Genomic DNA, 27,000 nt, shown 5'->3' with positions numbered 1-27,000 from the left:
TAGTCTTTAAAGTGCTACTTGACTGCTTTTTGTTTTGATTTTTTCAGAGTATGATTATGCAGAATTTATTACTAACCATAAGTAGTTATATCATTTTCCTATTTACAGTATGAATGGCAAACCGATTGCTTAAGCATTTTGGTCCTATTAAAGCCAAAAGGGCTTAAACTTTTGTACCATTTGTAGAAGATGTATGAGAGCATATGAATGAATTACATGAATAAAAAAACAGGGCGGAATCCCTTAGCTTTAAAAACAAAATGTGGCGAAGGTTTATAACTGACTGAATTTTCTACACTATTAGCATACAATGGTTTCTGTTTTTTCTTGTTCTAGGTTTAGGGAAGTACTTTAGTATCAGATATGCATACCGGTGTATAGCAGCTGTTGCTAAATGCTGACTTATTGGTGGCCCCATCACAGAGTCCTTCAGATGACAAGTCAATTGAAAAGTCATGGGAATGGACCAAATGTCCTCATTCAAGGCCTGAGCATGTGAAGTGCTGTGTTCTCAACTTTCAGTTAAATTAACGGGAGGCAAGGGGGCTCAGTGCTGCCTTCATGTCACTTGCCACCTCACAGGATCTGGCCTGGAGTAAAGTTAATGGCAGTTTTGCCCCAAGAAGCACTATTTGAAGTTGGTCAAACTGATACCCTTAAACATTTATTTTATCTGGAATTAATCTATAGAAGTACCTAGTCAAAGTAAACATTTGCCATCAGATGCCACACAAAAGTATCTTAAATAAAATACCATTTGCCTATACTCAGTATTGTGCAAAATAACTTGGTGACCCCTAGGTAACCAGCCACGCTCGGGCATGTTAGGGTGAATTGCATAGGCACTTGAGCAATGCAGTGAGGTACGTGGGATGGAGGCAGGGTACAGAGACCCTTTTAAAATACTATAAAGAAATATGCCTCAGCACAAAATGGCTAAAACATTATCCCCAGGACAAGAACGGAGGAACCGAGTAAATTGGGCAAGTCTAAACCAGTTAGCACCGGGATTTACTGGATTGCATACAGCCTGCATTAACAGCAGTATGTAACTTCAGCCGCATCCACAACCTCTCGGCCTAAATTGAAAAACAGGAAAGACCATGGCCTCTGACCCATCAGCCCAGAGGAGCAAGCTGCGTACTTTCAAAAGGAAAAAATAAGTATGAGATGTATAGTTGTATAAAATGGGGTGGGGGACTGAGAGGGGCTGCAGGCAAAGAGAAGCAGAAGCAACCAGGCTGTGATGTGTCAGGCCTCGGGTGGAGCCAGCAAACAGCAGGATTATAAAGGGGGGCTACAACGTAAGGAGGAGGAGGAATTCCCAAATCCTGGAGAGACCAGACACTGTCTGCGACAAGGCCTGATCACCCTTCGCCGCTCCTCCCGCCTGCTCATGAGTTAGATAGAGTAGGGCACGAATATCTAACGGTACCGCGAAAATCTGTATTAGTAGTATAGCTAGCTGAAGTAACATGATGCAACGGTGCGTCTTATTCCTGTACCTGCTTAACTATGTAAGTATATGCTCTCAGTAAATGCTCTCATTAACTCTGTTTGTATTCTGTCTGCTTGTAGCCTGTCCTGTGGCAAGTCTGTCTATATGTTGATGTGTTTACATTTTAGTTTCATGAGCCTGTAAGGGTCACGTGTAAGGCTGAGGCAAAGACGCCCGAGAACCCCCAAAAGGGCTTTGACCCAATGACTGGGAAGTTCTGAAAGCAAGCTGCCTCAGCTGGGAAGCGTGATCCGCTGAGCCTGTGTTCTACAGGACAGAGTGTTGTTTGTATCTATACATCATACCCTTCTATTAACCCTTAAGTAGTCTCATCCCCTGAAACTCAAAACTCACACTTCTTGGGGACAGGTAACAGTCAATGAATTCCACCAATCCGTGGGCTGTTTTAGATAACTACTGGGAGTTAGAAAAACCCCAGGGGGAGCTTCTCTTTTTGTTGGGTGTAATCCTATCCCTCTGTTAGTAGTGTGGTGTAAGCCACGGCTATAACTATACCAGTTTCGTAATAGCAAAAATCAATCTCAGTGGTGCAGGTCATCACTGAAAAACAGCCCTCCTTTTTTCCCTGTTCAACACTTCACTCACCTCCACCCTTATTTCGGACTTGGAGCACAGCTTATTTGTTCCTCAGGTATTACCATTACATATGAGCTGCGTCTACACGTGCACGCTACTTCGAAGTAGTGGCACCAACTTCGAAATAGCGCCCGTCACGTCTACACGCGTCGGGCGCTATTTCAAAGTTGAAATCGACGTTAGGCGGCGAGACGTCGAAGTCGCTAACCCCATGAGCGGATGGGAATAGCGCCCTACTTCGACGTTCAACGTCGAAGTAGGGACAGTGTAGACGATCCGCGTCCCGCAACGTCGAAATTGACGGGTCCTCCATGGCGCCCATCAGCTGGGGGGTTGAGAGACGCTCTCTCCAGCCCCGCAGCTCACTGGTGGCCGCGTGGAGCGGCCCCTTAAAGGCACCCTCCCCCGCCCTGACTGCAGGAGGCTGAGGGAACGTGCAGGCTCCTGCCTGCACACGCGGTGCAGAGCCTGCCCAGCCCTCAGCCCCTGCAGCAGCCATGGCTGCCCAGCAGCCCCCCCAGCGCCCCCAGGGGCCCCCCCCCAAGGGCAGCCAGCAGAGCCAGAGGACCAAGCAGTCTGGGAAGCGGCAGCGGGGCCCCTCCTGGACGGAGGCCGAGCTGCGGGACCTGCTGGGGCTCTGGAGCGAGGAGGAGGTGCTCCAGGTAGTGGGGAGCAAGAGACGGAACGCGGATGCGTTCGCTCGGCTGGCCGACGGCCTGGCTGCCCGGGGTCACCCTGCCCGCACTCCTGACCATGTCCGCAGCAAGGTGAAGGAGCTGCGGCAGGGTTACTCCCGGGCCCGGGATGCGGCCAGCCGATCTGGGGCCGCCCCAGTCACTTGCCCCTTTTACAGGGAGCTCAGGGACATCCTGGGCTCCCGGCACACCTCCCCCCCTCTGGCCACCCTTGACACTTCGGCTGACGAGCCCCAGCAGGCCCTGCAGCCGGGCTCCAGCCCGGAGGTAAGCCCCGCACCCCGGGGGTCCCCCCCGGAGGCCATCCCCGGGACATCACGGCAGGGGGAGGAGGAGGAGGAGGAGGGGGGCTCCTCCTCCACTGATTCCAGCCTGCAGATCCTCCTCCTGCCATCCCGGAGCAGCAGCAGGGCCTCCGACCCCCGGGGATCTCCGGACCATGGGAGCGGACCCACAGGTAGGTACCCCTCTCTGGTGGATACCCCGGGGCTGGAGGGGCGGGGGGAACAGAGATGTGTCCAGGGCCCCCCACACGCTCACATGGCCATGGCCCCAAGGACACCAGGGACAGGGCCCTCACAGCACTGCAGCCAGCAGCCCCTGCCCCCCGCCACCCTGCATAACAGTGCCATGCCCCATCCCCAGGCCAGGGGGGAGCGGAACCTCGAGGGGCCCCCGGGCGGAGGGGGTGGGACACCCCGCAGCACCAGCAGGCGATGGAGTGGGGGGAGTGCCAAAGGGAGACCCAGGCTACAGATGAGCCACCCGAGCCGAGGAGCTCCCAGGGCCAAAGGAGGATCCTGGCGCTACAGCTGGCAGGTGACACCTCTGCCCTGAACAAACAGGAGGGAGGAGACGAGCTGGCTTGGAATTGGGGGGCGAGGGCGGGGGCCACAGGTAGAGGCTAGGGGAAGGGAGAGCTGGTAGGCAGCCAGCCAGAGGAGGGGGAAAGCTGCATCGCAGAGGGGCCCCCCCTTGGGGTCTTCTCCCCACGACGAGTTGGAAGGACTGTCTCTTCCGACAGCTGGTGCTGTCACTCCTGCCAGAAACTGGCCAGCTGTGGCCTAAGAAACCTCTCCTGCTCTCAGACCCTGCGGGCTGAAGTGAGAGTCGCTCCCACGAGGGGACGGGCTGCAGGGCAGGGGGACCCCTGAACCCCATCCATCACAGCAGCATCTCCCGGGGACGGGGATGGGGAACCTGCAGCACAGGGCGGGGGGGACAAAGGCCACGGCTCGGGGACGACACTAATGCCTGTCTCCATTCTTCTTTCCCCCCTCCTCTCCTGTGTCCTGCACCTGCACCGGCACCATCCGAAGGACCGGAAGAGAGCGCCGGCGAAGCGTCGGTCGTCCCGGAGAGTCCTCCGGGACCCTCGCTCCAGGGAAGCCCCTCGGCCGAGGAACCACCGGCCCCGCGGAGGGCAAGACGGCGGACCCCGCGCCTACTGCCGGCGGTGGCCACAGACCCCCAGCTGCTGGCCATCCATCGCCGGCAGCTGGAGGTGTCGGAGTGGCAGCTGGAGGTGTCGGAGCGGCAGCTGGAGGTGTCGCAGCACTACATCCGGCTGCAGGAGCAGGCGCTGGCCTGGCGCCGCGAGTCATGGGGGGCCCTGGTGGACACTGTCAACCGCCTGGTTGATTTCCTGGCCCCCCATGCTGCGCCAGCCGCGCCACCGCCCGCCATGGCCGCTCCTGCAGCCTCACCACCAGCTGCTGCAGCCGCCGCCGGCCCGTCCGCCATCGCCCCACCACCTCCCCGCGAGGGCCACCGCGCCGAGGGACCCCTGCAGCCACCCGAGACTCGCCGGCGCCGATATCTTCCGGTGGAGCCCGCTCCCACCCAGCCGCGGACCAGACTGCAGGCCCGCCGGAGCTCCCGGCCGGGAACGCCCACTGGGGGCCTGTAGGGGGTGAGGGGCCCGGGACGTGGCCCCCCCCCGATGGACAGACTTTGGGGACTGGGTGGGTGGGTGCTGCCCCTGCTTGCCCCGTCCCCCCTGTAAATAGTTCTCCCCGTTCTCCTCCCTGCTTTTTGGTTTCCTTTTGTGGATGGCGCACCCTGTTTGGAGTTTATTGTTGTACATAGTTTTATTTGTGCCCATCTTGCTTTTGTTACATGTTTGTCCCTCCTTTTTGCTTTCCCTTTCACATGTGTATATTTTTCTATTTCAAAAAAAAAAAAAGGTTCAGCCAAAGAAAACATTTACGTTCACCCACAAGTTCGATCTGTCGTTTCTCCTGGACAAGGGGGGTGGGGCGGTGGGGTGCCCCATGGTGGTGTGGGCGTTGAGGCAGGAGTGTGGGGGAGGAAGGGGCGGGCAGTCGGGGGCCTGGGCAGAGTTCACCCCGCGGCCTGGTTGTCGAAGTGGGCCCGCAGGGCCTCCCGGACCCGGGTCCCCTCTGGGTCCACCTGCCAACTGGGGGCAGCAGGTGGCTGGAGGTGTGCCCTGCCGGCCTCGGCGGCCCAGCCCTGAAGGAAGGTCTCCCCCTTGCTCTCGACAAGGTTGTGCAGGGCGCAGCAGGCACCCACAATCTGGGGGATGTTGTTGGGGCTGGCATCCAGGCGGGTGAGGAGACATCTCCATCGTCCCTTGAGGCGGCCGAAGGAGCGCTCCACCACCTGGCGCGCACGGTTCAGGCGCGCGTTGAAGCGCTCCTGGCTGGCGGAGAGGTGGCCCGTGTAGGGGCGCATAAGCCACGGCCGGAGGGGGTAGGCCGCATCCGCAATCATGCAGAAGGGCATGGTGGTGTCCCCCAGAGGGATCTCCCGCTGGGGGATGTAGGTCCCCGCCTCCAGCCGGCGGCACAGGCCCGAGTTGCGGAAAACCCGGGCGTCGTGGGTGCTGCCAGGCCAGCCCACGTAAATGTCCTGGAACCGTCCCCGGCTGTCCACCAAGGCCTGCAGGACGACTGAATGGTAGCCCTTCCGGTTCACGTATCGGCCTCCGCTGTGGTCCGGGGCGCGGATGGGGATGTGGGTCCCATCCAGAGCCCCGAAGCAGTTGGGGAAGCCCAGGGTGGCAAAGGCGGCAATGGTGGCATCTGGGTCCCCCAGCCTCACGAGTCTGTGCAGGAGCATGGAGTTGATGGCACGCACGACCTGCAGGGAAAGCACATGGGACAGCCTCAATGAGGGGTGAGCAGGGTGTGCATGGCCCTGCCCTGGCCCCCCGGCCCCCCCTGGCCTGCCCTGCTCTGCCCTGGCCCCCCTGCTCTGCCCTGGCCCCCCTGGCCTGCCCTGCTCTGCCCTGGCCCCCCTGCTCTGCCCTGCTCTGCCCTGGCCTCCCCCTGTGGGTTCTCTTACCTCCATGAAGACAGCCCCGACGGTGGCCTTTCCGACGCCAAACTGCTGCCCCACGGATCGGTAGCTGCCCGGAGTGGCCAGCTTCCAGACAGCGATGCCGACCCGTTTCTCCACGCTGAGGGCATGCCGCATGGCAGTGTCCCGGTGCCGGAGTGCGGGGCTGAGCCACTGGCACAGCTCCAGGAATGTCTGTCGGGTCATCCTGAAGTTGCGGACCCAGTGCTCGTCGTCCCACTCCCCAAGCACCAGGCGCTCCCACCAGTCGGTGCTGGTGGGGTGGCTCCACAGCCGCCGGCGTGTGAGGCGGGGGGTGGAGCGGGGTGCTGCAGGGGTAGGGGCTAAGCCCTGCTGCCCCGGGGGCATCTCCTCCCCTGGGGCAGGAAGGTGCTCAGCTGCCCCCAACATGACAAGAGCCAGGGCAAGCCCTGCTCCTGCCAGGAGGGCTGGCTGGACCTCTAGCTGCTGCTGCTGCTGCTGCGGCTGCTGCTGCTGCTGCTGGGGGTCCATAACTGCGGCGCTCGGGGTCTGTGTGCCTATCTGGCTCGTCAGACCGCGTGCTGTGCAGGCTGAGTGTATGTGGGAGGGGCCCTTTAAGGGAGCGGCTAGCTGTTGCCCCGGAAGCGCTAGCCTGCCCTGTGACCCTGTGTGCAGCTGTGCCTGGCATCCCTATTTCGATGTGTGGTACTTTGACGTGTAGACGTTCCCTCGCTGCGCCTATTTCGATGTCGGGCTGCGCAACGTCGAAGTTGAACATCGACGTTGCCGGCCCTGGAGGACGTGTAGACGTTATTCGTCGAAATAGCCTATTTCGATGTTGGGTGCACGTGTAGACGTAGCCATGGTGACATTAAGATTGTCAATGTATTGCATACAGATTAATCAAACTTGTTATCTATGCATTCATAATAAAGCAGATGTTCTATAAAAAAAATCCACAAGTAGCTAAAAATTGCCTAGTTTGGGGTTTTGTTACAGGGAAAAGGCTTATGAAATTTTCACCAAATGAGGGTTGAGATTTAACCTAGCCTGCCTGGATTGATTTACAGTTTAGGGTAGACATCACACGATACATTTGGTGGTTTTACAGAATTTTAGAACCAAATCTGCCAAAAGTGTGAGTCTTCTGAGTTTCACCTTACATTTCTGGCTTCCTTTGTAACCAACTGTTTTAGTAGTTTGGGAAGGAGGATGGAAGCCCAAGATGAAAGGTGCATGCATAGCACTGTCCATAGCAAAGCATAATTTAAGGGACACTATGGCGGTGTCTACACTGCCCCTCCCTTTCAAAAGGGGCATGCAAATGCAGCCAATTGAAAATGAGGTGCTGATTTGCATATTTGTTGCTTCATTTGTATAATGATGGCCACTTGCCATTCCAGAAATACTGTTTTCAAAATGCAAAACAGCTGTCTAGGCCAGGCTCCTTCAAAAGGAAGGCCCTCTTATGAAAGCATCCTTCTTCCTCATTTTTTTTCAGGAAGAAGGATACTTTTGAGAAAGGGGGTCTTCCTTTCAAAGGAACCCTGACTATACGGCTGTTTGCCATTTTGAAAACAGCACTTCTAGAATGGTGAGTGGGTGCCATTATACAAATGAGGTGCTGAATATGCAAATCAACACCTCATTTGAATTTTTGATCAGCGGTATCTGCATGCCCCTTTTGAAAGGGAGGGACAATGTACACGCGGCCTATTAGAAGGAAGCCGTGAATTCTTCAACTCTTCACCTCTTCAGTTCAAGTCTGCATGTCTTTCTGAAAGACATGCTTCAGCCAAACACAAACTGTCTTAGTCATACAGGTCTGGGGGAAGAGTGAAATTTCAAAGGTTATAATACACAAGGTGCTTGTCAACACTACCACCTTCCTTCGAAGGAAGGATGGTAATTAGGGTGTTGGGAGTTTACTAATGAAGTGCTGCGGTGCATAGGCAGCACTTCATTGAGCAAATTGCCCCCCGCGGCAACTTTGAAGTTTTAAACTTCGAAGTATCGGCTTGCGTCTAGCCGTGGCTCACCCGCCGGTACTTTGAAGTGCCAGGGCAACTTCAAAGTCCCCTTACTCCTTTTGAGGTAAAGGGAGTAAAGGGACTTCAAAGTTGCCCTGGCACTTCGAAGTACTGGCAGGTGAGCCACGGCTAGACACAAGCCGGTACTTCAAAGTTTAAAACTTCGAAGTTGCTGTGGTGGTGGTGGGGGAATTTGCTTAATGAAGTGCCACCTATGCACTGCAGCACTTCATTAGTAAACTCCGATTTACTAAACTCATTAGTAAAATCACCCAAATTACCATCCTTCTTTCAAAGGAAGGTGGTAGTGTAGACAAGCCCAAGAGGTCAAACTAGGTGATATAATGGTACCTTCTGGCCTTGTGCTTTACAAGGCTATTAAATTAAATTTACTCATTTTTTAAAACTGATCTTAAAGTATCTTCAGGTACTACAATTGTCCAGGAATCCCCCCACTTCCCCTGTATTACTAATTTTTATGGGTTTATGTCTCCATTTTCTTTCTCTTTCTTTCTTTTTTAAAGATAAGGTTCCTCTTCCTTATTGCTGTGTGAAACCACCTCAGAAACTTAAACACCAGACTGACTGACTACAGTGAGAGAAAAAGCAAAACAGACTGTTAACTAAGTGTTGTGAAAATCACACACAGACAAATGTTATGCAGTTTCAACAATAGCACATAAAAGATTTGTTGACTATAAGTATAATCTTTGATTAACATATAAGAATGATGGAAGTTGTACACTAAAATTGTAAAACTACTATATTTTCATACTGCATATATGTATGAAACAAATGTCTGTCAACAGTTATATGAACTTTATTTTAAAGGTGAACAAAAATTGCTTAGGACATCAAATCTGTAGCAGATTATGTTTTAATGTAAAATTACAGATGAATACAGGAAAAAACAAAGTAGCTGAAAATCACGTCTTTTGCCAACATCTGTATTACCTTCTCTTGCAACACATGCTGACACCTTCAACAGCTACCCAAGCCAATGTAAGATATGCAGATTGCAAAAATACTTTAGATATTTGTCAGCTTGTCAGAAATTGCTGCTGGAAAAGCACAGAACTAAGAATTTAGGTAGTGGAGAGTCAAAAACATTTCAATTAATCTTAAAGGTTGATATTACCTTTGCTATGCAGGCAGGACAAAACCAGTCACCTTCTGGTATAGTAGTGATCTTGGGTCTATGGCAGTATGTATGACAGCCCTTGTCACAGCCATCACAAAGCAGCAGAAGTTCCTCATTATCTCCCTTTCGACATATCTGGCAGTACTGCAATACATGAAAAATTGCTTTAATTCAACAAGCCTCCCTTAAATATATTCCTGAAATGTCGCAATATATGTCATATTTATAGCACTAGAAGATATTTGCCATATCATCTTACACACATATAGTAGCCACAGCTATACATGTGCAGATATCTATGTATTTCTAGAATTCTCTCTATGTACATGGACAACTACATAACAGGTTGTAGTTGCACAAGGATATCTGGATGGTTCATGTACAGTGTGAGGAATTAAGCCAAAGGCAAAATGCTTCCACACCTGAAAAACACATGTACATTTAACACTGATGTCAAAACATACAAAGAAATAAATATCTTTCACATTTGATTAAATGCTGAAGTGAGTCAGAGGTATTGGATAACCACCCAAAGCCACTGGTAGCACATACTGAATCACAGAACTGGAAGGAACCTGAGAGGTCATTTAGTCCAGTCCCCTGTACTCATTGCAGGACTAAGTATTATCTACTGTATGCTATCTCAGGGACACTTTCTTCTCTAATGCACTATGTTGGAAGTCACAATCAGTAGGAATGCTCTTGTGTGGCCTCAGGGTTAAAATCCTAGGGACAGAAAATTGGGCATCCGTAGATCCCTCTGTTCTGGATGTTTTACTCTGATAATCTGCTAGTGCTAAGACTGGCAGCCTTTAAGATACAGAAAGACATCTGTGTAGTCTCACTTTGGGTTTTTCTTCAGTTCAGTAGCTGGTGGGGCATTTACTGTCCGCAAATGGTACAACCTGACAGGAACTGACCATCATTATGGCTAGGCATTGGCTAATAATTGTTGTTTTCCATTGTGTGGAAAATTGAATCAAATTTTAATTTTGCATAAAAACAAGTTCACACAAAACAAAGCACATGACCAGAAGTACTGGAAAAAAATATCATGAACAGTTTTACTATTATGCAAAAATGAGAAATGGTGCAAAATCATAGTGAAAGCTATGTTTTCCTCCCTTGCAAATGCTGTGTTACCCTTTTCTGAGTTTAGGCTGGCCTTATACTTAGTATGTGGCTAAAAATATATACACATAACTTTATTTAAGGATATAACTTTAAAAGCAGGCCAGTAATATGACAATTATGTGATGGAGTGAGTTTTGTAGAAAAAGCATGAGATACCACATCACTAAGGTTTGTAGGGCAAAGCAGCTTGAAATTTTTTTTCGCATAAGTTAATTGCAAGATCTAGTATTTCATATGGTTTACAGAACTGCATCAAAACAATTACATTTTAAAATTACTACAATATTTTAGAAAAATAAATAATCAGAAAGGGTCTTGATCCAAATCTCATGGAAATCAATGGGAAAAATGTAATAGCAATCGGACGAACTCCTATATTAACTTAATGTTAGCATTAAAACAAAACTTTTCTGTTAGTCTATAAGGTGCCACAGGACCCTTCATTGCTGTTACAGATCCAGACTAACACGGCTACCCTTCCGATAATTAAAACAATTGTAATTCATTATTAATTTTCCCACAGACACCAGGAAATCATGATGTCCTTCTATCTCCAGAGTTGCTTCTCGTGTGTGTGTAGTCTTGGTATGACATTTGCAAAAAACAGACACACTAGTGACAAATGGATACAGAATTGACACTAGTGGTACCACATTAAGATAGACTAAAGGCATATCTTAGCAAATGCTTAGTACAAGTCATAGATGCATGCGGTTTTGTGCCTTGAGTTCAGATAGGAGTTTCTGTCAAGTGGGGTGGGTGTTTCTCAGAGCTTCAGCCACACAGGGAATGCCTGGGCTTGTAAACTTCTGAAGATTGTTGTACACGGCTCAGAGGGTCAGTAAATTTGGCCACCCCAGAGAATACTTAAGGGAAAAAAGCCACCACTAAACAGCTGACTTACAACTTAAAAACAAAAAATGTAGTATTTTTAATTGCAATGGAAAGCATATTTCTTCTCTGAGTCTCATAATGTGGAGTAGGCTTTTAAAGTGCCCCTCCAGGGTGACTGGAGGGGAAACAGTCCATGGGCCTTGTACAGGCCATGAAAAATGTCTCCTTGCATTCTCAACTGAACCCAACATAGACACGTCCACACCAGTACATACTGACCTGCAATTCAGGGATTGAGATTTCATGGAGAGTCATATTTGAACTCTTTCTAGACTGCTTCAGCATTGACGGTTTAAAAAAGAGCTCGATAAATTTTTGCAGGTTCGGTCCATAAATGGCTATTAGCCAGGGGTAAAGTATGGTGCCCTAGCCTTCAGTACAAGGGCAGGAGATGGATGGCAGGAGATAAATCACTTGATCATTGTCTTCTGTTCTCCTTCTCTGGGGCACCTGGCATTAGCCACTGTGGGCAGACGGGATAGTGGGCTGGATGGACCTTTGGTCTGACCCAGTATGGCCATTCTTATGTTCTTATGTTATAAAAGAGAGTGGTCAAATCTAAAGAACCTGCCTGTTTTGTATTGACTAGACAGACACAATACCTCAGTATTTAGTCTAAGGCAGGGGTGGCCAAACTGTGGCTTGTGAGGCACATGTGTCTCTCTTACAGTTCATGTGTAGGTCACAGAAACTACCCACCCACCCGCTTTCTCCATGAACTAGTCTAGGAGTGGGAGGAGCTCAGGACCTCTGCCTTGCAACAGGCTGTTGAAATAGTGGCTTCTGCCCAGAACGGAGGGGAATCTGAGAGTTTCAACCACACAGGGTGTGCTTGGGCTCTCAGACAGCTGAAGATTGTTCTACATGGCTCTCAGGGTTAGTTGGTTTGGCTACCTCTGGAGGGTACTTCAAATGCTGAGGTAGTATTTATTTAGCTGAGATAATACGGGCAAGTGCTTAAGTGTGACTGCTGTATATTATTCAAAATGTAAATTTATATTGACCACTGAGCTCAATGTCGTAAGGTATTAATATCCTTTACAGATGTAGCTTTGTTGGAAATATACTAACTACTGGAAGTCATGGCATACGTAAGTCAAAAGCCATTGCAAATGAAAAATCTAGGCATTGAAAAGCAGCTGCTCAACAGAAAGCTAAAATATATTATTCTCAGTTTTAAAATACTGTAAATTGAGAGCTGCAATTGCCTATTTTAAAAACTTTTATAAATTACTATTAAATACAATCATTTTAAAATTAAATTACAGTTTGATAACATTGGGCTGTACTATGCAGACATTGGTGAGAGAAAATTCTGTGACCTCAAGATCATAACTTTTCTGAGTCATATATGTTGGTAAATATTTATAAAATAATTAAGAAAAAGGCAATGGATCAACTGGAGAGGAGACAATTGTTCCAGTGCCTGTTACAGCCACTTTGGCCCTCTCTGAAGTCATCATACGTCTAAAATAGGAAAAGTTTCATTATGTAACGTCTACTATAACATCTATTTCATTATATCTTTTTGCAACATTAATGTATATTTTAAATTTATAGATTAATTCATATCTACAATTTATATTTTTACAAAACTAGAAATAAATTTAAACGTTTGCAAACTGACAGTCAACAACTGACATACACAAGTGAGTTTTACATGCACTTACTTAGAGCACAAACACATTTTTGATCAGACATCTGTTTGTGGGGAAATGGGAGAAGAAATGACAAGAGCCAACAGCACAGGACATGGAACATCTATTAACTTCAGTTATTATTTGCCATTTCTAAATCAACGTTTATATTGTTGTGGTGAAAATAGGGGAAAAGATGGTAAGTTGATGGGCGCTTTAGACTACTCATTTGCCTTGTTTTCTCTAGTCCTATAACTATAAAAATATGAGTGGAACACACTGAAAAAAGTGCAATTTAATAAAAAGGAAATTCTGATTTTTAAAAAAAAAATGTAAGAGTAGTATCTGCACTTTTCAGGACTAATCCCATCTACTAAATACTCTAATTTCCTGTGCAATTCAGTGAATAAACCCCTTTCAGAAAAAAACAATTAAATTATACCTCATGCTCAAAGTCCCAAATTACACTTCAAGCCATTTCCATGATCTTTTAGGTACTCTCGTGGTATCCATAATCCTTTGAAGGGAGTATAAAGCCTTATAAGCATAGTTTGTATCTATAAATTATCCTTCAAATATCTATCTAGAAATACAAAGCATACCTAATGGGTAGAAAAGTGGGATTTTACTTGTACTCTTGCTAGTTCAAAAATGAGGGGAGCAGCCAATAACTAAAAAAAAAACAAAACAAAAAACAAAAAACTTTTGCCTCTGCCCCATATATTACAGTGGGGCTGGGTCTACACTAGGGAGTTCTGTCGACAGAAGGGGCCTTCTCAACAGAACTCCATATTTGCCTCGACAGTATTATCCTCAAAAACGTGAGGCATAACAATCTGTCAACAGAGTACTTTTGACAGAAATGCAGCGTAGACAGTTCCGTCGACAGAGAAGGCTTCTGGTTGCGAGGCAGCCCTCTTTGCAGAACTGCCATTCCACTTTCTGGCACCAGAGGGCAGTGCAGTTTGGCAGTTCTGTCGACAGAGCAAGTTGTGTGCGGATGCAATCTGCCGACAGAGGTTCTGTCGAGATTTCCCTGTCAACAGTAAGTTCTGTCGATAGATGCTTCTAGTGTAGACATAGCCTGGCAGTACTGGAAAACAATGTGAGGTCATAAATCAATTTTGAACTTGTTTTAACAACAGTTGAAGTTCTTTACAAGTTAATGTTTCATGTTTCTACATTAACTACTTAACACTTAACTGTAAAAGTTCTTCTTTTGATGGTATGGCAATCTTAAAGCTTAATTTTCAGAAATTTGAGGTTCAAAAGGTCCATGCAAATTTTACACATGCATTTGCATGCCTTTTTTGTAGGTGCAATTAACTAAGTGCTACTTGTTAAATGGGAATATGTATGAGGAGATTGACATAACAAACCACTTGCATATATATCTATGCCCAGTTTGCATGTTCAGCCATGACAATTGTGCATGCAAAGAAGCTACGTACATTTTGGAGAATCTCAACTTTCTGAAAAAAATCAAGCCTTTAATTATAGTATGTGACAATGAGTCTTCATGAATCAAATATCACAGATAACTAATTTTCATTAATATGGTGTCCTCCATCAGAGGCATGACAATGACTAATTTATACCTAAACATTAATTTCAAAGACTAATTGATGCCTTAAAGAAAACAATTAGTAGAAGGGCTTTCCATTATAGGAAATTTCACAATGCTGAATTCGGCAGAAATTAAGTCCATACAAATTATGTTCCTAAGTGCACTAAGTACACTTTATCTGTAGTGTTAGTTTTAGATGCAGTAAGAGACACATTTTTGATCACAGCATCTTAAAATGGGGAAATAAGATACAGCAAATTTGTTTAGTTACAGTATTTCTTAAATAAAAAACACTTACAACTTTCATAATAGATTTTTCCCATGCTATTGATTTCTGTAACTGCTGAATGCACAGAGCTACCTGTGCAGCACTGCGAGCTTCTGACAATGCCCTTCTCCATACCCTTAGCCCTGGAGCAATATCTTCTTCAATTCTGCATTGAAATACAGAGAAATTAAGTAGGTCACATCCATGTTTGCTAATCTCTGAACGTGGAACAGTCATTATCACATTGAAAGCCAAGCAATGACGAAACGTACACAGCCAATAAGTATAAGGTTTAAGCAACTAAATTTGATGTAGTGCACAGACTGTGGCTACGTGCCTCAAAGCTTAGTCACAACCAGTCAAATGTAAGATAACTTTGCAGGATTATCAACATACATAACAAAAAAAAAATCTTTACAAAGCACCATGCAGAATAACATGATCCATCTGGATCACAGACATACAAGAAGATACATAGATAACAGGCAATAGAAAATAGGCTCCAATTAGCAAAGAAGCACAATAATTTTTCAAGTTAATCTCAATAACCTACCCGTCACCATCACCACTAATGGATGGTGCAGGAGCAGGGACAGTAACTGTGCCCACATTATCCAGTTTGATCTGAATGGTGGTACTTAAGGGGCTCTTCAGATACCTTCGCTCTATGTTCCGCTCCAAGTCAGCAAGCCTGGTTACAGCTATATCTAGAGGGTTGTCACTCTTCCGCTCTAGAGCACGGGTATTGCCTTCTTCTCCTCCAGCACATTCTCCATCATGCTTCTTACACAATTTAGTAACAGACTTATGTTCATAATATACAAGGTCTTCCCTCTCCGAAGCAGGCTCAGGACACATCCAGCCCTATATTTAGTAGAGAGGTTTACATATTTGTTTTGTACTGTAACTGGGTAAGTGTGTGAATAATGGTCTTTTGTACTGTATTAACCTAAAAAAAAATCAGGTACTGTCTTCAGCAGAAGTCAGTAGTTAGTAAACAATTTTTACCCTGTTTTTCCCTAAGTACTCAGATAATTAAAATAATGAATCCCAAAATATAAGAGAAGTATCAGACAAGTGGTCACTCAGCAATAGCATTCTCCCTCAGAACTCTCCGGAAGCATCAGGTCACATTAGTCTCTCGGGGCACACTGTCAGAACAGATTTCTCATCCTGACAAGTCCCAGAACTTAAGCTGCACAAGGCAACATGCAACCTATGACAAGGAAATGACATCAAACTCTCCACTCTACTCCAGCCCAAGCACCAGATCCAGATCACAGCCAGACAAATGAACAGGGCCTGCAATAATCTTGCATAATGCCATGATTGTAACGGTGATCAGAATATCCTGTGGGCTTCAAACTCAGAATCCATGTGGTATACAGCTCCCCATAGGTACAGAGCATATTCCATGATTCCATCATCTCCAAAACAAAAAAGCTGAAACACTCTTTTATTTATTTTAAACAACAACAACAAGCCACACATGCACATACAATGGCAGCACAAAGTCCCACACCTAAATGGGCAAGCCATGCCATATCCATTGAATTTTTTAAATTAAAAACTGTTCATCACCCAAAATGGTATTGTTCCTGCCATAATGAAAGGAAGGCATAGAACTCTGTGTTCTGTAAGGGAATATTTTGGGGGTTGACACTCTGAGGGCCTTTATCCAGAGATTAGCTGTAATAAAAAATACTGTAATCTACTTTTCCTTTTATGCACAGTGGAAGAGAAAGGAAGAAATCATTCCTGCTTCTGTGATACAAATACAGCGAAATTATACTGGATTTACTCCAGTTTTGGACTATATATTTAATGAGAAATCAGTTATCCCTAATAGCAAAAGAACAGCAAATAATGATTTAATTTTTTTTTTTTAACTGAAAGGCAGTTTTACCTTGACTTGCAAACTAGCTGATACAACTCTCCGTTCTAGGTCTTCCACCTGCTGAAGAATAGCCAGATCCATTTCCATTGCTTGCTCTTCTACTGACCAATTCTCCACAACATCACGAGTTACCTGGTTTTCCTCATTCTCATTTATTTCAATAACTGCAACTGTATTTGGGAGTTGAAACTGTATTATTTGATTTTAATTGACATTGAGTTTTGCAAATGCAAAATGATTCACCTGTTAACTTCAAAAGTATGTTTTTAATAGTCATTATATGAACTTTCTCTTAATATATCCACTGTGAACACTTAATTTTGTATTTATTCATCTTGTCATACATTTACTTAAAGAATTGCACAATGAGTATGCACTGCAGTATGTAGTACTGTGAAGATTCCAAGCAGGCTGAAAAAATAGAACACAGTCAGGTCCCCAGGACTATTTGTGTTCTGATGGAGGCTCTCCAGCAACTAAGATACCCAGTATCAAGAGAGCACAAAGATGTCTTAAAAACATATTAGACCTCCTCTCTTTCTGGAGCCAAGTTCTGTGTCCAAGTTAATATAATTTTATCCATGAGAAGGAACATACTTAGCTAAGTGATCTAATTATTAGATATTGACCTGAAGCACAAGCCCACACCTGGACAACCTGAGTGTTTGAGAACTTCTGATCTGGACCCAAATGTACCTCAGATGCATGTCTACTTATTATCCTTAGGCAAATCAAACATTCAGATCAGTTACATACCATCTTTACTCTTGATGCAGGCCAAATTAATGTAATCCATGTGTTTCTGTATTTGCTTCTGTAAGGCCTTCTCTCTTATTCCCCTGAGATGCAGAACTTTAAGCAAACCTTTTAGGTCCTCTGGGTCAACAATTCTCCACCAGCCAAATTGCATTTCTGAATCAAGATAACTTTGTAAATCTTTTACAAGAATTTTTAAACATGAAGCGATATTATAATCAGATTTATTTCAAGAAATCATGCAAACAACTGTCCTGATAATAAAACAATATCACAAGAATTTAATATTTAGATAGTTCTGGCATATTATTGCATTATGCTTACCTTCTGGTATGGGTTTTGGGGTAGGATAATCTACTGGCTTGGCTACTTCAACTCCTGTAGAGGGAGCAGAAGCTGGTTTTTCAGTTTGTGGCACTGGTGATTCACTTTTACTTGTAGGAACACTGGGAGTCAAAAAAGAATTACCATTTCCTTCTGATAATCCTAACCCTGACCCAACACTAGGTAAGGGAGATGAAAATGGAAGGTTTGAAGTAAGAACTCCTGTAGGCCATCCACAAAACTGAAGTCCCATTATAGGTAATCCAGTCTTCATCTGCTGTAACACAAATATTATAAAACATTACTGTTAATTCTATTACTAGTGTGAAGCAGCCAGAAACCTAGATTAGGATTAGCGAGCCATTGTCCTAGGCATAACAAAAATATAAGAGGCCTTGTTTCTTGACTTGGAGAGTTGAAAAATCTAAGATGACCAATGAGAAACAGTAACCCCTAACGATGTATGGCAAATGTTTAGAAAACTATTGGTTCTGATGACAGCATTTCTGAACATGACTGTTTGTACTTATCTTTTTTCCATTCCATTACCAGCTACCAATTGCCAACTTCTTTATACAAATACAAGTTATCTGAAACATTACACGCAAAGCTACAGTTAATTTTAAATCCTCATTTGTTTACTAATCCACCAATTTTAGCAAATAGAAATGTTTTTTAATGCTGCAGAGTACTAAGAATCAGCTACATTTTACCACTGATTTTAACCTAACCAATTTAAGGAAAAAAGGTACAATATCAATTACATAATCAGCTCCCATGGTGGAATTTTGCCTGAGTAAGGATTCCAAAATCATTTACCTTAGATTGTAATGAAGTACCCACCTGAAGTGATGATAATGCAAAAGGATTTATTCCCATAGGACTCTGTATAGAGGTTGAAGTAATATGAGAAGATGGAACTGGTGAAGGTGATTTTGAAGAAGGATTTGAATGTAGAGCTAGTGAAGAAGCAGCAGCTGGTGTATCTGAATGGGTAATTGAACTATCATCACATGGTATTTTTGGTAAAAGGCTGAACCACTGTTTGCTTTTTTCTGTAAGAGTCTTTAACAATTGATCATTTGGAACTAATGGAGAATTGTAAAATTTCCCTGGTCCGCTTCCAATGGGATTAAAAAGATGATTAGAATCTGACTTTTCAGAGCTGTTTTGTGATATGGTGGGCTGAATACTGCAGAGAGAGTTTTTGGAGTTATTTTGATAAGATAGCGTACACCCATTTGCTGCACTGCCATTAGGTTTCTGGGACATAATGTCAGATTCAGGAGACATCTTTGCTACCTCCAGCAGTTTGCTTAGCTTTGAAAAAGAGCCAGGCTTTTGTAGAAACAAATTAGTATTGTCCTTTTCCTTAATATCTTCTTTCTGCTCACAGTGACTCATATTTATACAGTTTAATTTTTCCTCTGCAGGCTCAAACATCTCTTCTTTGATATGTGTACTTTCTGCTTTTTTTAGCTTCTCTTTTTCTTTTGCAATTTCTTCTAGACCTGCAAAATTGAAAAAAAAATGTAAACTTACAATATCATAGAATCATTTGAGACCATTTCTGTAATCAGGTTTTACAGAGAATAACTTCATCAGTCATTTCCACATGCTCTAGACCACCACGTACTCTATTGTCTCCACGCTCCCAAAATATTTTGTAAAAGGACTTTCAGCATTCAAATACATTTTACAATATAATTTCATGCGAAGAACATTTCAGTCAATTCAAAACAACTTGGAAAAACGTTTACAAAAGAAATGCTCAAAGACCCTTCTCTTACGATGTGTCTACATGAGGAACTAACTTCGATGTTAACTTCAATGTTAGGCACTAGTTCGAAGTAGCCAGCAGAAAATCTACACAGATTTTCTGTTACTTCAAAGTTAACTTCGACGTAGGGAGCCCATCTTCGAAGTCCTCACTCCATTCCCGGGACTGGACTAGTGCCCTACTTAGAAGTTTAATTTTGAAGTAGGGTGTGTGTGTGTAGAGGCTCAACTTTGAAGTTGTTTTTGCAGTGTAGACGCAGCCATAGGTGTTGTAAATTATACTGTTTCTTTCCCTCACCAAATTTAAAATAGGTTTAAACTTTGCTGTGCATCAGAGACAGAGGTGCCAAAAGGCTCCATAGGCCCTAGGGCAAGTCAGGGGGCTGGCTCTGCCTAGGAAAGGGCGGGGAGCAGCTCAAAAGGAAAAGGGCCTACAGCATTGAGCCCTCAGCACCGCCCGGACCATGGCAGTGTGCCTGCCCTCCGTGCCTCCCAGCCGCATGCAGCAATGCTGCAGCAGCAATTCAAAGTGGCCTGGGGGCAACTGCCCCCTTTGCCGCTCTTCCCTGTCCCTCCAATCAGCAAGCCTGCTCAGAGATGAAAAACTGGCCCTAGTCAAGTCAGCAAAAAACTTCCTACTGAGTTCAAGACGACGAGGATTGTGCCCCAGAAATTCCTAAGACATTCATTTAACCTGCATTAATTTTACAGGACACCAATGAAATTCTGGAGCAGTTTTTCAATTTAATTTCTAATAAATGATTTGAAGAAACTAAACAATACAGTGATTGGGATCAACAGATAGTTAAGTAGACAGAGGAACAGAATAGCTTAAGTGGCTAAAAATTTTAAAATACAAAATGCTAAGGTTTAGAGTCTATGTCGCATCAAATATTTTTGAGGTAATGAAGGCCCAGTTTTATAAATGGGGAAAAATTGTTCTCTTCTCTCCCACACTTCAGTTCCCTGGTTTCCTCCATCCTTATCAGCATACGTCAACAAACATTAATAAGAATCTTCAGAATCAGCAAAAAAGAGGGAAAAGACAGAGAACAGGGAAGAAAGAGAAGGAAAAGCACTCAATGGCAGCCATTTGTTTGCTTAGTTTCTGCATCAGTTAGTGCAGCTGCATAATTGAAGAGAAGTAAGAGGCCTGTTTATGGCTCATGGCTGCTAACACCTGCAGGGGCTGTTTGCACATTCTGCAAAACCAGAATAATTTCAACAATCACAAAAAACACAATAGCAAGGAAAATGCACTGCTATAATTTTGCATTTCCCTCTCTGAAATATTGTCATCTGTGAATTATAAAAAAATCACCAAATGAAATCACCGTCAAGGAGCAATGACAGACATTTTAATTCTTGGTAAATAATCCCCACACAAGCAGTATCTTCATGGCACCTTTGATCTCCTTGTTCCTCATGCTGTAGATGATCAGATTCATCTCTGGTGGTACCCATCACTCTAGTTATGTATCTGTGTACCAATAATGTTGAATTTGCCAAAAGACTCAAAATGGGCCTGACAAGAAGAAAAAAGGAAGTGTGGGGGGGCAGCTATATAGGCTAAGGCTTTAGAGGGAGATGTGTTTGATAACTGGGCAGATGGCTTAGTGGCCTATGCATCAGGTTTGAATATACAGAGTTTTAGGACCCATAGGGTTTCAGGACTCAGAAGGATCACCTCAGACCTTCATTATTTTGAGATGATGAACGGACTACTATGGAATTTACTCAAAAGAGATGATGTGGGGAGGGGAAATCTTGCAGCTGAAACCTTAAAAAGATAAGACTGCATGGACCTGAACAATCCCTCTAAGCTAATTTATAGGCATATGGGCTTGTCATGGTGCTTTTGGTCAAAACCTCTGTGCACTGTTTGGTTAATGTGTACAGAGATGTGATTCTCTATGCAAACAGTTTGTAAAATTTGGGATTGTCTAAGTTAAAATACACTATATGATATATTACAGCACAATAGGTAAGACAAGTTGGAAAATAGGAAAAGGAATACAAGCACTACAGAATTTGAGTCAACTTCTATTTCTATACAACTTTTGGTGTTTGCACAGTGGTTTCTAATTCAGAACATAAATAAATGAGGAGATGGTAGAAAGAGTTTCTACAGACCACACATCACATTACCAGCCTACTTTTGGGGTCAAGATTAGATTTAGGTGAGACTTTGTGATTCAGGTTTGAGGTCAAATCAGGGATCAGGTTTCTCTTATGTGGTACGCATCCTTGGGGACATGTGTGAGGGACACCTGGAATGCATCTTCTGAGATCAGGAGATCTTGGGACATTTTTGCCATCTTGAGTCAAAATCTTGTGAAAATGGCAGGGTTTAGCGGCATCCAAAACAGAACTGAAAAACTGATCTAATCACAAACCAAAATCATGGGTTGGGTATATATCCAGGAATTATAATAAGTGAATTCTAAAATTCACACATTACTAGACTTGAGGTTAATTTAAAAATAAAATCATAGCATCATTATAATTAATATATACCTATCACAACCAGCACACTCCATTTAAATTGTAATAGAATAGACTTTAAATGTCTCATGACTGGGAATTCAGGTCAGAAAAAATGAGAATAAAACCATGACATAGGTTAGTAAAGAAATTACTGTTGTAGCAGAGAGCTGAAAAGATAATATTCTTATTATGCAAGAATCATATTCCATTTTATTTCACACCATATACATAATCTCTAAACACAAAACATTCTGAATACCTGCATAAATTTTGAGAGACTTAAAACAGACAAAAATAAATTATTCCTCATATATTTTGTGGTCAACCTGTGGAATTCACTGCCACAGAAAATACAAGGAAATAATTTAAGTACACTGAAGTATTTTATATGCAGTAATAATAGTCAAATCAAAAATTAACAAAGGATATTAACTCTGTTTCAAGAGAGAAACCAACCAACCAACCATCAGAAGAACTCCCCTTAGCCTCACCAAACAGCACTGAACAAATCAGTTAATTGTGGGTTAGTCTTTAGCCTTCTCCTGAAGGCAACAGACCATTGTTGGAGATACAGATAACAGACTAGATGCACAGACAACATACTCTTCTATGGCAATTTCTAGGATTACTCCTTTATGGTACTTACCTTCACCACTTTCCATGCCTTCAACAAATATACCCCCACACTGGGGCAAAATCCAATATCGACGTTTGTAACGATCCTGACCAAACATCATTGATCGTAAAGAATGAGAGGCTTCAAATAACTTCCTTCGGTATTGGCTTTGTTGCTGTTTAAAAAGAGTGGGAGAAGGGCATTTTAAAATCATGGGGGAAGAGAAAAATCAGTTGTTACACTACAAAATATCTGTTTGGGCAAGGCCAAATGGCTGTTCAATGGCCAGACACTTTACTCAGAATATTTCACACAACCGTCTTCAAATAATCAGTTTAGGCACTCTTTGATATATATCCTAAATCTGTGGTGTTCAATATGTTCGCTGCTTGCCATACGTGACAAATATGGGGGTGGGGGGGAGGTGAGGGGATTGAGAAAGGTGTGCGGTGGAAATTGTTGAAATCCCAGTTGAATTCCTCCTTCCCGTGGGTCCAGATGATGATGTCATCAAAGTAGCACAACTACAGGAGTGGCTCTTGGGCATGAGAGATGAGGAAAGATTGTTCTAAGTCGGTCATAAAAATGTTGGCCTACTGTGGGGCCATGCAGAAGTGAACAGAACAGGTAGTCACCAAAGAGATCCCTCTCCTGTCATCCATTTCCAACCCCTGACAGATGCTAGAGATACCATTCCTAGCTATCCTGGCTAATATCCATTGATGTACCTAATGGTGCTTTTTTTGTACCAGTACTTGGGTGTAATGAGTACAGGCAACTCAGCAGCCCCAACCATGGGATTGGATGGGGGGTGAGGGGGGCGGGGAGGAGCCAGCTGTGTACAAGCACTTTTTAAAAAAACCCAAAAAGGACACTGGACCTAACATCCATGATTTCTTCAGTTCTTTTCTGAAGCCTGTAAAAGTCTTGGTCTTCACAAGTTCTTCTGGCAAGGAGTTCCACAGGTTCACTTTCTGTTCCATGAATAATTACTTCCTTTAGTTTGTTTTAAACCTATTAATTTCATTTGGTGACCCCCTAGTTCTATTGTTATAGGAACAAGTAAATAACTTTTACTTATTCACTTTCTCCATACCTCTCATGATTTTATAGACCTCTATCATATCCCCTCTTTCTTAAGATGAAAAGTGTCAGTCTTTTAAATCTTTCTTCATATGGCACCCATTCCAAACCCCTAATGATTTTTGTTGCCCTCTTCTGAACTTTTTCCAGTGCTAAGACATCTTTTTTGAGATGAGGCAACCACATCTTTATGCACCGTTCAAGATGTGAGCATACCATGTATTGATACAAAGGCAGTCAAATATGTTGTCTTATTCTCTATCCCTTTTAAAATGACTCCTAACATTGTTTGCTTTTCTGACTGCTAATGAACATTGAGTGGATGTTTTCAGAGAACTATCCATAATGACTCCAAAAGTCTCTTTCTTAAGTGGAAATAGCTAAATTAGTCCCCAGTATTGCGTATGTGTTGTTGGGCTTTTTTTCCACTAATATGCTTTATTTTGCATTTATCAACATTGAAATTATTTTGTCATTTTGTTGCCTCATCACCTATTTTTGTGAGAACCTTTTGAAACTCTTCACAGTCTGCTTTTGGTCCTAACTATCTTGAGCAGTTTAGTATCATCTGCATATAATGTTGCTACAGAGAGCTTCTACATCCAAAGTGGCTACACTGGTGTTGTCTGGAAGATCACCAATGGATTGTAGTTTCCTTAGGGAATCAGTCTTGAAGATAGCTGATAGGGTAGGCCTGCAGAAAGCCTATATAGCCAGACAATCCTGCTGTCAGAGTGTGATGCCCGAGATGAGGGCCCTCCAGGATTTCCAGGTTTATGGATCTTGGGTAGAATGCTCCTGGTTGGGCCTCAATAGGTGTGTCCTACAAGATTTGTTCATGTATTTCTTCAGGCAATTTCCTGAGCAGAATCTTTCTGTTACTCCTCAGAAGGATCAGAGGATAATGACCTGTAGAACATGGTGTTGGAAAGTTGCCTAGCAGCCTCGCTTTAGTAATCTGACCTATTCATGACGACTACAGCACCTCCTTTGTCAGCTTCTTTGACTGTAATGTCAGAAAAAAGAGTTGCTGGTAAACTGTACCATGTGAGAGAGAAAGTAAAACCATCAGCAGCAGGTAAATTGGGAGCTAATTAACTGGAAGTAAAAGCACTAGTTAGAAGGCTCGGGACTTGAGGAAATACGTGAGGATTGGGAATCAACAACAAGTGCATTGAGAATGGGAGGAAAGGCAACACTAGGCAGATAAACTGGGATCTGTGTCGCCTTCTGCTCTGAGATAAAAATCCATTACAAAAGTGGGGAAAAAAGTTGGAAATCTCTTACCTTGGTCAGTTTTTCAATCTGTTTCTCTAATTCCTCAACACTTGCTGTCTGGTCCCCATCATCCTATGTCCAACAAACACATGGTCGTGATAGTTTATTTCAGAATAACGTAATGCTACTACATCCTATGAATGCTACAGTAGAAGAGCTTCATGTAACAAACATGTCATATCAAATCTGTGGGACAAATTCTACTCTAAGACATGGATGCAAATTACTTGACTTCAGTAGCAGTCATTTGCAGAAGTTGGAACTTTTTGCAGAACATATATGATAATGCAAAATATAGCTTTACTTCTACAAAGTTATTATAACCCTTCCTTCCCCAGATGTAAATGTATGAGGAGAATGGGTGACCAGCTGACTTTGTTTTAACTTTGTCCTTTTGAAGGAAGAAATAATTTACCTTGCAAGTGAACACTTTAAACTATAATTTAGTTCATTAGGTTTCTTAAGTTGTGTGTTCTTTCACAATCATTTTTAAGTTTTATTCTCACATTAAATAATGGAACAATGTCAAAGTCCAGTCAGTCGGTCTTTGACAAACAGAGGATTTGGAGTCTTCTTTCAACAACCGCAAGAAAATGCAAAGACACTTTAAATGATAAAATTTTGTAGCAAAAATACTGATACCTGATTTTTAAAGAGAGACTTTCTATGATGGCATTAGGGTTACCATATATATTCGACCTTTCAAAAAAGAGGGCGTCCCTGAAAGGGAGTGTATCTGTATCTACCAACTCATGCTCTATTAATGTACTATATACATTAAAACCATTAATAAAACATGAGTAGATGGAATACTAAGCTTTAAATTCTTCCAGATGAACTTATAGTAAGAAATAAGGATAATTTCCACAAGAATTTTTATTCAATTCAGTGAGCCCTTGGCAAACTACAGTATGGTTCCAAGAGAGGTCTATAACAATCCTGGGAGGTCTCATTTACCCTTTACCCTGAAATACAAGATAGTAGCCTCTCCTGTGTGATTCTTTGTGTGAACAGCCGAAATTATACTGAGATACACTCTAAAAGTGAACTGAAAAGCAAAAATGAAACTGGAACTAATCCCAAAAAGTGTGTTAAATTCCAAAAATAACCAAGATGGGAGCAGAGGAAGGACAGATTCCACACAAATAAGATTTCCTCAAGCTTTACAAAAATTGTTCTAGAACAACAAGAAATCCTGTGTTCTAACCTTCTGTGACACTCTTTTTGTACTTCTTGGCACACAAAAAGTCCATCCCCAATCTCCCTGGACCACCCCCATCAGTGCATCCTCTCCAGCTCACCCCAGCACAACCCTAATCCCTACGGCTCCTGGCACACTCCCCTGAAGCTCAGGCTGGGCCCAGTACTGCGGCCCGTCCCTAGCCCCCATGAGGCCCCATCAGCTCCTTAGAGATCACAAGCAGTCCAGCCCCGTCCCACTCAGCATACACGAGGGTCACTGTGGCCTGCTGCCCCCCCCCCCCCCGATCTCAGGCTGGGTCCAAGAGCTGGGCCTAACCCACTCCTCTCCTGGAGATGTGGGGGAGAAAGCAGGGTTGAGAGCAGGAAAAAAAACTTCAGTTAAGGACCCGAGCAACACCAAGTACATCTGCTAGTTTGTACATAAAGCACAGTGAAAACATTAATCATTCTCCCAACACAACTGTGACATACTGTAGATAAAGAAATCTGATAATCTTTATTTTACAGACTGGCAAAATGACAGGAAAAAGATGATGTGACATTCTGGCTATACAACAAAATAGAGCAAAGAACAGGATTCAAATTTAGCAACTTTATGGCTGTTCCCAGGCTTCTTCCACCAGACCATACTGTTAGATTTGTGCAGTGTTGTTTAAGATCCTGTGGTATGTCTATAAAACCTCGATTTTTCTCTAGCAAAGACACTTCAATTTAGCAAGCCAATAAATATTCTTAATGACCCGCATTGTGTCCGATAAGGATGTTGGGAGCTGGTGATCAACTACTATTCTCGCTCATGAACGTAGAGAAGTTGTAAAGACTCACAGATCAAAC

The 27,000-nt window shown here is 43.8% G+C and overlaps 1 protein-coding gene across 15 annotated transcripts in view; it reads right to left on the bottom strand.

Moving 5' to 3' along the window:
* The window catches only part of BAZ2B (bromodomain adjacent to zinc finger domain 2B), a 394,656-nt gene that overhangs the window by 9,937 nt on the left and 357,719 nt on the right, over positions 1-27,000 (bottom strand). For 8 of the 15 annotated variants that reach the window (XM_075002079.1, XM_075002080.1, XM_075002077.1 and 5 more), the window contains 9 exons: positions 24,973-25,035; positions 22,633-22,777; positions 18,564-19,231; positions 17,721-17,997; positions 17,397-17,552; positions 16,650-16,810; positions 15,297-15,607; positions 14,774-14,909; positions 9,241-9,387 (listed from right to left, as the gene is read on the bottom strand). In XM_075002079.1, the coding sequence (XP_074858180.1) occupies positions 9,241-9,387; positions 14,774-14,909; positions 15,297-15,607; positions 16,650-16,810; positions 17,397-17,552; positions 17,721-17,997; positions 18,564-19,231; positions 22,633-22,777; positions 24,973-25,035 (2,064 nt within the window). Of the gene's footprint in view, positions 1-9,240; positions 9,388-13,350; positions 14,381-14,773; positions 14,910-15,296; positions 15,608-16,649; positions 16,811-17,396; positions 17,553-17,720; positions 17,998-18,563; positions 19,232-22,632; positions 22,778-24,972; positions 25,036-27,000 lie in introns of those variants that run through there. The other 7 variants (XM_075002081.1, XM_075002084.1, XM_075002090.1 and 4 more) reach the window with 5 other exon arrangements.

This window comes from Carettochelys insculpta, chromosome 8 (genome assembly GCF_033958435.1).
Source record: "Carettochelys insculpta isolate YL-2023 chromosome 8, ASM3395843v1, whole genome shotgun sequence".
Classification (NCBI taxonomy): Eukaryota; Metazoa; Chordata; order Testudines; family Carettochelyidae; genus Carettochelys; species Carettochelys insculpta.
This window is presented reverse-complemented; position numbering and strand designations above follow the sequence as displayed.